General features: G+C 36.8%; 1 protein-coding gene across 1 annotated transcript; it reads right to left on the bottom strand.

The window, feature by feature from the left end:
- Positions 1-3,549: 3,549 nt before the first annotated feature.
- Positions 3,550-10,650, bottom strand: LOC111993891 (DNA repair protein RAD5B). Its single transcript, XM_024025720.2, has 18 exons — positions 9,550-10,650; positions 9,283-9,416; positions 8,927-9,062; positions 8,745-8,798; positions 8,415-8,564; positions 8,156-8,307; positions 7,964-8,048; positions 7,559-7,783; positions 7,162-7,305; positions 6,882-7,034; positions 6,540-6,607; positions 6,262-6,384; positions 6,057-6,156; positions 5,812-5,924; positions 5,130-5,703; positions 4,957-5,028; positions 4,755-4,853; positions 3,550-3,886 (listed from the first exon to the last, which is right to left on the bottom strand). The coding sequence occupies exons 1-18, from the start codon at positions 10,480-10,482 to the stop codon at positions 3,764-3,766; spliced, it is 3,438 nt and encodes a 1,145-aa protein (XP_023881488.1). The 5' UTR covers positions 10,483-10,650; the 3' UTR covers positions 3,550-3,763.
- Between the last annotated feature and the right edge of the window lie 904 nt (positions 10,651-11,554).

Below are 11,554 nucleotides of genomic sequence, written 5' to 3' on the forward strand. Positions count from 1 at the left end.
GTGCTTGTATACATCACATTTTCACGATCAAACTTAGATGATAAGTACATAGTTATTGCCTAGTCGGTTCTTTACTGAAGTGTCATTTTTTTTTTTTACCTCCTATTAAGAGCACTAGTAATAGTGGTACTAAATAGCTATATAGCTATCTTTAGCACAATTAAAACTTAAAATATACCTTGCAATAGTGGAGCCAAAATAATATTTTTTTACTCCACAGCTACAGTTCACGTCTATTTTTGGCTATATGCTATAGCTGAAAGATAAATTTAAAAAAAAAAATTGTGTTCACACTACTTTTCTTATTTTTTATTCTTTCTTTTGCATTTCATTTTCCTCTCTTCGTGTTTCTCTCCTCACTACCTCTCCATCTACTTCTTTCTTCCTCCACAGACCCATTGTCGATTTGCACAAGCCCAACCACCACAAACCCATCACCGCCAACCCATGTTGACCCATCTCGGCCTCTCTTCTTTGTTTTCGGCGTTTGTGCTTGTGTTTCAGCGTGGATTTTAGGCTAAGTTTTGGGCTGTGCTTGTGTTTCGGGCTGGGTTTTTGTTTCGGGCATAGGTTTTGGTTTCGGTTTGTGTTTCGATATGATTTTTCTGCTTTCTTTTTTTGTTCTTCTTCATTGGTTTTGATGGGCACTGGTTACAGTGGCGGGGTTGTGGCTATGCAGTGATTTTTGTGGCTGTACAGTGATTTCTGTGGCTGTACAGTGATTTCTATGGCTTTGATAGTGGTTGTAGTTGTGTTTTGGTGGTTGAATGAAATATTATTTTATTGTAATGCTTATATTACTTTGTTGTGTTAAAAGCTAAATAAAATCACTGTTGTTGGATGTAAAAAGGTAAAATAGATAAAGTGATTTTTTTGTAGTGCTAAAAATTTGATTCTATTGCTATAGATGTTCTAACAGATTACTACCTTAATTTTGTTATGAAATTATACATTTTCACAGTAATTCTATAACAAAACTTAGATACTGTTTCCCATATGATGTATCATTTTTTTTACTTCCTATTTAGAGATTGCCAACTAAATTTTGTTATAGAATTATAAATTTTTACAATAAAATTTAAATAGTACATAATTTTTGCCTCATTGGTTTTCATGTGTCGGTATCACATTTTTAACCTGCAGATTACCACCTAACAATTATTGTAAAAATGTCATACGAATTTTATTCTTCGTGTTATTTCCCTCAAAAAGAAAAAGCTTTATTCTTGGTTAACCCCACCCCTAAAATAAACGGCTGTAAAGCCACGCCGTGTGTTATATGTTACTTACGACAATTACCAAAGTATATATACAACAAAAAGAAAATAAATGCATAAAAAAAAAATATAATAAAAAAACTATATATGCCTTTGCTGCCTTTTGACTCTTGGTGGAGCCCACAAAACAACAGAATAGAACGTGTCCACCTCATGTCCCTATATATACCACCAAACCCACCCTTCTCTTTCTCATCTCCATTCACACAAAAATCATTTAGCCTCAACCTAAACCAAAAACCAATCCAAACCCACTTCTCTTCTCTCTTTTCACTTCTAAGTTCTGACACTATTTTTATTTGTTTAGACCAATAAGACTACTACTCTCTCTCTCTCTCTCTATGGCCGATTCACAGAGAAATAAATCCGGGACCGGTAGCAGGTGCCAGCCGAGCCGGTTACAACGGCGGGCCCCAGCATCGCTACAGATCGCCGCTCCTGCTTCTTCTACTTGGAACGTGGCTATCCCTCTCCTATCACCGCTTGCCACGTCGCCCACGTCGCCGAAGCTCGGGGCCGATGAGCCGAGGCAGCTACAGCAGCAGAGCTCGGTGGCTGAGACTGAGAAAGTGGGTTTCAAGAAGTGGCAGCACCCGGCGGCGCCTTTTGGCTACGGCCCAGCTCCGCGGGGGCGGCCCTTTGTGCCCGTTTAGTTAGCAATTAGAACCCGACCCATGTAATTGTAAAATAATGTTAATGTTATTACTATTGTTATATTATTATTGCAACGAAGAATTAGGATTGTGCAAGGTTTGACTTCATACTGTATGCAGATCTAACGGACTGGAAGAGGTTTTATTTATTCATTTGTGTTTTTGATAAACTTTAACATGATACAAAAAAGCCGTACGCGGAATCATGTAAATCAATGGGATTGCCCTTACGAAACTAGTTACCTTTGTATGGTTGTATGTACACTTTGATTTTGTCTGAATTGAAACCTGGTCAATTAATTGGAAAATAAATTTGCATTCTTACAATGCCTTCCAGTTTCCCATTTTTTAAAAATTTTACTACTACTACTTCTTTGTTTTTCTCTGCTCAAGTTCTTGGAAGTTTGAGAAAATGGAAAAGTAATGCAACTTTGTGAATTTATTGTTAAAATGAAAGTGGAAGTAATTTCATTCCATTCGCATATTTCACTCTCACTCTCTGGCACCTGAAGCTCCTCCTTTCCGTTAGTTAATTAATGGTTCGTTACTTTGTTTTGTTTTGTTCTAAGTACAATTTTTTATGAATTATAAAAAAAAAAAATGGTAATAAAAATCTGTACAAATCTCTTCTTAATAATAGCTAAGGCTGAGTTGGATTGGGTGCGTTTCTGACGCATTCTTAAAGCAGGGACCCCACCAAACCAAACCAAAACCGTGGGGGGAGTTGTTTTTGTAAAACGTTGCCCTCACTCACACTCTGACACTGTCACACACACCTCCGGGTTTTGACTCTTTTATTTACGCTTCAAACAGACGTTAGTTTATAAAATCTTTATATGAGCAGTTTATGACCTTTGAAGTTTGAATCTCTCTCTCTCTCTACACACGACACACGCGGTCTAGATTCAGTGAACCCCAATAAATCTAACGGCTGAGATCCCAGTTACGTGGCCAGTCCTCAACCTCGATCGGACCAAGATATGATCGACACGTGGTTGGCCCTCATTTGATGTTATCTCTGGTGTTGTCGTGTCGTTCGGATTTTTTTTTGGGTACCATTCGGTGGTCAAAGATACATGCGTCATTTTTAGAATATTCAAGTTTTTTTTTTTTTTTTTTGGTACCATTTACAGTATAATTTTATGTGTTTATACTCTTTTTTGGCAAAATCTTATTTCACTCTTCACGGTAGAAACAAGAAAGAGAGACAACTCATATCATACGAGACTCAAATTTGCCTCAATGATCCAAAAAGAGTAGCTCATTATTATTATTAGTATATTACAAGGTTTTGCGGAATATATTTTACAACTTAAGGAAATTTTTTCAAACCGGTTATTTATTTGAGTCAGAAGGATCTAAATGTGTGGTCCATGATCATGGTAAATGTTCTTGTGAGACTATTAAGAGCATTGTCAACTGTAATGTAATATAATTTTTTTCCTTAAAAAGAGAAAACTATATTTTAAAAAGTATTTTTAAATAAATTATCTCATTTTAAAAACTTTAAATATATATATATATATATATTTAGACTTCTCTTATTTAGTTTCAACTTTCATGTGAGATAGAATTATTTTTCGCATCAAACGAAATAAAGAAATAAAGGAAAAAAAAAATTATTGCAAGAAACTATCTGATGTTTTCTCTTTTGTTGCTTTTGAATGAAAGTTTGACAAAATTGGGCATTTCCAAAAGCCCTATACATACAGACAATACAAGAAAGCCCTCCAGAGCATGCTTTTTGCTCACCAAAATATATTTCATGATGCACCCGATATAATAATAATAATAATAATAATAATATAGCTTAATGACTAAGATTAAAAACATTTATCTGAAAAGCATTTTGAGCTCTTCAATCCTAGCCGTCCGAACCTCCTCCTCTGTGAGGGCTCCTGCAATCATTCGCTGCTTTCGTGCCTGGACTTGTTGCATTCTCTCCTCTACCGTGTCCTGTGTCACATTGACCAAGCCCAAATTATATATATATTTTTGAGTTGACAAAAACCATTGTACAAGTCAAAATTGCCACAAAACAATTTGATTTAGTACAAGGTCAACGAACTACTTTGGATATAATACTGAGAACTTGTAATAATAGTCAGCCTCAATAAATAGCCTATTCAAAAGCTGAAAAGTAAACTCGAACATTCTAATTAGAAACATGAATGAACTAGGTGAATGCCGGCTTTGCTTAGCTGGACTAAGACACTAGAAAAGATAAGGACACGACTCAAGTAAGTGGATGTCACGTAACATTCAACCACTAAAGTAATAATGGAGCCTTGAAGAACTTTTCTCAAGAAAGCACAAATCAATAAGAAAAAGTAACTGATTTATAATGTTTGGTCTTATAAATAATAGTTTGAACTAAAATGCCTGTCTTGTTTTAGGTCTACAGCATTACACTGGCTAAGTGTTCCAATTTTTGTAGAATGGCCAGCTAGACATTCACCCAAGACATCAAACATGTTTGAGGTCTAATAGTTTATGCTTTGCAGAAGCTAGTAGTCCAGGACATCCTAAGCCTCCTAGCCCAGTTAATTTCCTAATGGGGGTGGGCTCTATTAGACCCATCTTCATTTGGTGCAAGTGTTAAATATTCTACATTAGATTGAATCTCATCAATGAACAAGTTGAAATCCTCAAGACACCCATTATAGAAGTCTTCAACCCTTGATTAAGATTTGACCACAGAGCAGGAGAAGATAACATAAAATGCATACTTGGACACGTACACAACATGACACCACACTATGGGGGGCTTTGAAGTGTCCATGCTTCTTAGCTTTAAAATCGAAGAAGAGTGAGCAAAACTTACCCTAACAATGAACCTTCTAACACGAACTGTTCGCTTTTGTCCAATGCGATGAATTCGCATTATTGCTTGCTCCTCTACAGCAGGATTCCACCAAGGATCCTACATGTGAAATACAACAATATTAATCTGAAGGGAAGATTCCTGTGTATGTGGAAAAAAAAAAGTACAAGTGATCATCAGAGAAGCATAGATGAAAATGTACCATTAAGAATACATGAGAGGCAGCAGTTAAATTCAAACCTACACCACCAGCTTTCAGGGACATTAACAATACCTGAAACGTATAAAAAGCGTTTAATCAGTGATAAGATTTTAACCAGCTAACAGTAAAAAATGAAGAAGCAGAAAAGAATTCTAGTCGAAATAACTGCTTACCATTTTGTCTTTGGTTTCACTGAACTCCTTCAAGACCCTCTCTCTCTGCTTCTGCACCAGCTTTCCATCAAACCTTAAGAAGCCAACTCCTCTCATCTTCAATGGGATCTCCAGGAGATCTAAAAATGAAGTCCATTGACTGAAAACAATGCTCTTTTCACCAGAACCTGACTCACAAATTTGTTCCAAGCAATCCAAGAGTTTTGAAACCTTTGAAGACTCCTTCCAGTTATTCTCAACATCAACCCGGAACTGGTTTTCTGTTGGGCATGTTATGAGCTCAGTCTTTTTTAGCAATTGCCGACAAATTGGGCATAGCCCGGATGTTGGGGTCCGCCAGCTTGAGAGGAGACACTCCCTGCACATCCTATGTGCACAAGGAGTGAGCACAGGGTCATCTGCAAACTCCATGCATATGGGGCACTCCATATTTTCACCTCTCCGGATACCCTCAACAACCTCTTCAATGTATGCTCTAGTTGGGACAGTCTGATTTGTGCCAGAATCAGTATTAGTTTCCAGGAACCTTTTTGCAAGTTTGTTCAGATCTGTATACTTTTGTGAATCAGCTCGACTGCATATGTTCAAAGCAAGAATTATTAGAAACGTAGGCATGAAAAAACTTGTAGATGTGAAACTCATGGGATGACAATTAGCTCATGGTATTTGCAAAATTCATCACCTCATAACAAGAAACGGATGGTTGCAACACTGTCTCAATCGTAGTAGTAACTCAAGGATATTTGCAAAGTTGTGGAGGACCTTGCCTTGTGCCACAAACTGGTCAAATTGGACCTGTTTTCATAGAAGATTGTAAGCTTTTTCGTTGATAAGAACTCTGCTTAACAGGCTAAGAATCCACTCAAAGCAACTCTAAGTAATTAAGTGCAAAATAACAAAATTAATAAGAAAACAAAGACAACTTACTTTAGATTTCCTAAAAAGGGCATCATAAAAGTCATGTTCAGCTTCTGATTGTTCACACTCAATGATTTGAATGTCAGTTGGAGGGAGAACAAGTATGGGCCTAAACCGAAAGCACCAGAAGTCACAATGCTGACAAAGTTTTACAAACTATATGACGATAGAAGGGGGAAAACAGATACAAATGAATTGAGAAATGGGTGATCACCTTCCTTCTTTATCCTTTGTTTCCTTTGTTCTTCTCAACATCAACGGCCTCAAAATAGCCTTGATCAATTTCATCGCTCTTGGATCACCATTCTCATAAGGCTTTTGAATCAATTTATTCCACCTATATCAAGAATAAGACCAAATGAACAACTAATAATGCACCCTAGATAAGCTTAAACAATTACAGTTTATACCCCAATCAATAACATAAACTTTTTTTGATAAGTAAACTAAACTGATGCTCGGAGAGTTAATAATGAACAAGTTTTATCATACCAAGCCCAATTGCACCAAGGTTCAACATGTAAGAAGCATAGAAGGCTGTAGAGGTCTTCCAAATTATTCTGCAACAAGTGATGGCAAAAAGATTTCATTAAAAAAATGATATGCCAGTGAGTATTCCTCTTCCTGGACTTTAGAGTTAAAACTTAAAAGATCAGTCATTTAGATGAAGCGTATAACTTTAAAAACTGCTAAAAATTCACAGTATATTATTTGAAGAAAAAAAAATTGGGGGAAGGGGGGCACCATATTATTTGATTCGAGGACTTCATGTGCCCATGCAATTATGATGTTATCTAGAAAACAAACATAAATGTATATCTAAACAATTCAAACCTGAAGTGGGGTTCCTGTTAAACACCACCGACAACACGAGGACAATGCACAGGCAGCCTGAGCGCCTAGAGTCTTCCAGCATTTTATGGTATGAGCTTCATCTAAAACCACTCTATACCAGCTGACCTTGTGGAAGATGCTGTCCTCTGCATCCTGTTTCAGACATACAAAGTTCCCTTTAAAAGATAAGTGAAGTGAAAGATAAATGAATATACAACCTAAGAATAGATATTAGGGAATTGCAGTAGATAGACACTGCTGTAAAAAAGGATTTCCTTACACTTTTGTAAGCTGCAGTTAAGACTCCATATGTTGTCAAGACCACATCATGTTCTGCCATCACCTTTGGGTTATTGGTCCTGTCCCCACCATAGTGAACAAAAATGGATATACTTTCTGGCTCGGAATGGGTTTCAAGCTCATCCTGGAATTTTTAAAAGAATTGATAAGACATATCACCAAGTTGTTACGGCGAGGTAAAATTTCAGGATTTGGTGTTTGAAGTATCAGTAATTAGTAAAGGAAGCATTACAAGCATTTTTTTCCCCTCTTCAGCCTAGTGGCGTCATCAATTGATGTAATACATATATCCAACAAGTGTGACTTCAAAAATTATTAAGGCTTCATCGCATTAGGGGTATTCTTCATTGAATAAACATAATAGTAAGGAGACTCACCTTCCATTGTCCTAACAATGCCATGGGACAAACAATCAGAGTGCCACCTTTTGCTTTAGATGAGATATTTATATGAGAATCTATCTTCCTCTTCTTTGTAACTTGAGCATTATCTGCAGTTTCAGTGTCAAGCACTTCGTTATCAGGGCATCCTCTGCCTCGTCTTGCAAGTATTAGAGCAATTGTCATCACAGTCTTCCCAAGCCCCATTGCATCAGCTAATATCTAATAATTACTTCATAAGTTAGAAATAAACCAAATGGACAATATTGACATCCTCACCCTTCCCCTTCCCCCACAAAACAAAGGGATTAGGAGAAAAAGGGAAGAAAATATGAAACAAGTCATTTGCTGCAATGTGTAAAATCTAATCAAGCATGAATAGAAGGATAGTAGAGAACTCACCCCTCCTCTTGCCATCTGTGTTGCAGTTGGAAATTTTGTAGTTGCTTCCCCTGAGAAAACGTTCACATATATTGAGGAAGCCCTTCTGTAAAATTCAGACAAGTTACTTTACAACTTTGACTTAACCAAGGGGCTACAATATTTGTTAAACAAAAAAGAAATGTCTTAAAGTTAAAGTTGAAAGTTACATACCCATCACATATGCGATAGGCTGACCAGCATGGATGAAGAGTTTCTGCTGCCTTTTCAACATCAATTCCCTGCTCTAATTTTGACATCCAGTAGAGAGCTTGTTTCTGGTACGGCCTAAGATCACACAAAAGTGTATTTGGGGGTTCCATCTCCTAAAGAATTACAAGAGAAAATAATCAAAAGAGACAAATTAATGAATTCTCATACAATATTTGTTCCAAATTATGAAATTAAAAGATAAACACTCAAATTGATCTACCTCCAAGTTATAAACTTCTGCTGCACCCATAAGCTTATTTAGAGATGACTCTGTAATGGTTTGTTCATCTTTGTTTTGTTCTGGAAATTGTTGGCAGCCCTTTCTTCGCTTCACAATCGGCAACATAGATGCAGCTTCTTCTGAATCACCCTGTTATGATCAACAGAAAGTATTTATGCTTGTGACATGTGACTGTCTACATTCCTGATACATTATCCTTTTCTTTTCTTTTGGATAGTGCATCTCTACATGCATGAAATTGATGAGAAGCCAGCAACACTAACGCATATATTGGAAAATAAATAAAAGAATGAGAACAATCATACATACTTCTAGATTTAGAAGGCGTTTCCGAGAATCAAGTTCTGCCGGAGTAAAGTCAGCCTGATTGAAGCAAATACAAACACTATTAATGCAACATAAAAGACACAGTGAATATAAATGTCATCACGAGACTAGTGTGCTGATATAGAATTGTAACATAATCAAGAAAAAAACAGGCTTGAGGATACCTTCTGAAATGGTTTATTTTTCAGCAAGTTGAACAGAGTGAGAAGAGGATAAACTGTAGAGTCAATGCTACGGCAACCATCTAGCCTCCACGAAGAGTTGTCCCCATCCGAGAAAATGGAATGATGAATATAAAAGCTGCCATGCGTATAATTAATGCATTTCATTTACACCAAAATTATCCATTAATTGGATGGGGATTAGGAAAGCTTCCAAACATCAAACCAATCAATTTCATCTACTATATCTATATACATTTCATCAGAAAGCTTTCATCTTTTTAATTGTTTGGTTTGCAAAATGAATAGAATAGAAAAGAGTGCAAATTTAATAGAACCAAAAAAAATTAGGACTTTACCTTACATACAACATTATTTCTTGCATCAAAGAAAGGTTTGCTGGTGCAGCTACACATCGTCCAAGTACTTTAACCTTATTGGAACACACAAGTGGAACGACACATTTTGCCCACTCCATTGGAAGCCGACCAATCTAAAAATTTAACATATAAAAAAAATTGAAACACATAACTCTGTAACTCCAATGAACATAAACCAAAAACTCCAAACAAACCAAAACAAAACAGCAAACCAGATAGTAGAATGAAAATGTAAATCGGGTATACCTCTCCGGACCGTTTGGTTGAGAAGCGAACAATCCACTGCATATTATATCTGGAATTTGGAGAAGGAAAAGTGAAATTAACGATCTCATTGTCCACCAATTTCCTTCCTTTTGTGGTCGAAAGCGCAGTGACTAACGTCCTTCCCACCAGAAACCAATCAGGATCCTCTGGAAAATCCCCATCCTCCACCAAACCAGCACTAACCCTTTGTTCTTCAACCTTTTCCTTCTTCACTTTTTGCGGTTTCGACCAGAAGCTAGAACGCACTGATTCCTCTGTCACATTGACCTTATTCTCAGCAAACAATAGAGGCTCTTCTCTCACTCTAACATTAGCCTTAGACTCATTAGCCAAACGGGCAGTCTTCAATCCTTCAGGCTTCACCTTTTTCTCATTTGAATTGGTACCTTCACTGCTGGACTTGGCATAACCCCGGAACTGTAGCCACTCTTGATAAGACATGTTTTGCACACTCTTTTCGAGTACCGATGGGACCTTAGCCTCAAAACCCACATCAGGCTCCTCCTTGGATTTCTTTTTATCATCAAAACCAACATTAGGTTCCTCCTTGACCCTGTTTACTTGCGGTTCTTCTTTACTCTCGGTTTTGAGACACTGCTCTTCAGACACGATTTTCGTATTTGCCTTAAGAAACTCCTCGAACCTTGTTCTGGAGGACTTGACGCGTTCTACCGAGCCAGCAAGACAATCTGAGCAAACATTTTCACTCACGACAACCTTGTCCTCAACTTCATCCTCTACCAGACTTTTCACCGGTTTGACTTCTTCTGAGTCCTCGGAGCCGTCTTCTTTGATCTGGGTTGTGATCCGAGCTCCGGTACTAGTAACGGTACGCTTCACGGTAATGGGCGGGGCCGATAACCCGGGGTGTTGGACTGTACCATCAATGTCATCCATGGGTTTAGGCTCCATGAGTTGGGATAGTAGCGAATGGTTTGTTTTGGTTTATCCGATTTGAGAAAAAAAAAAAATGGGACTGCGTGAAAATAGTGCAAGAGAAAAAAAAAATGGCAGAGTTTGGGGCTTCTCAGTGTTTCAGAGAAGAGAGGAAAATGGAGGAGTTGAGGAATTTGGAGGGATATGGTATTAGTAGTACCAGTAAGGGTTTTGTAACTTTTGTTTTTCAATTAAAGCTAATTTCATTTGGCGCGAAAGGTTTTTACTGTGGGTAATTTCGCGGTCTTTTTTTTTTTTATAAATATTTTTAATGGTTTTACATTTGCTTGGCTTTTTTGGTTTTCTGATTTCTCACGATTTGGCGCGAAAAAGAGTGTAAAAAAAATGGAAAAGTAAAAATTTCCTTCCTTTTTTGGCCAATGGACTTTTAGGAGGAGAAGTGTAATGTCTAGCGAAAGTTAAGGCGTTGTCGTTTTGAATGTTTTGGGTAGCAGGACTTTTTAGGCTACCATTTGGTTAACAGTAATTGTTCAAATGTTCAATTACACAAAAGGATATTTTCTAATCTTTATCCAAAAAAAAAAACACAAATTTTTTTTTTAATCTAGAAAGTAACCTATAAGTTTAATCTTAGTGGACCTTTTTAGTTTTTATAATCAAAATAGAAAATTTAAATCTTCAAAACTGAGTGTTTAGTTGAATGATTTGGATAATTGCTGGTTACTAAATGGGAGAAGTTAATTTTTCACGATAAATATATGGTGGGAACAATGGTAAAAAAGCTTTGAGCTATCTATATACTTCTTTTACGCCCAAGCCATCAAACAAAACAAAGTGAATATAAATTCTGGCCCAAATTGTGGGTATTTACTATTTAGAAAACTCGTTCATTCCAAAAATGCTTATTTTAAATATTGAACCACTACTACATATTCTTAGTGCGATGGTTATCTCACAAATATAAGTGTTTGTGGGGTGTGAGAGGTAAGGACTGAGATTCAAGTCTCCAAAAGAGAGTTTTACACACATATCCATTTAGATTAGGTTATAGTAAAATTCTATATTGGATAATATATATATATATATA

This window comes from Quercus suber, unplaced genomic scaffold (genome assembly GCF_002906115.3).
Source record: "Quercus suber isolate HL8 unplaced genomic scaffold, Cork oak 2.0 scaffold_955, whole genome shotgun sequence".
NCBI lineage: Eukaryota > Viridiplantae > Streptophyta > Magnoliopsida > Fagales > Fagaceae > Quercus > Quercus suber.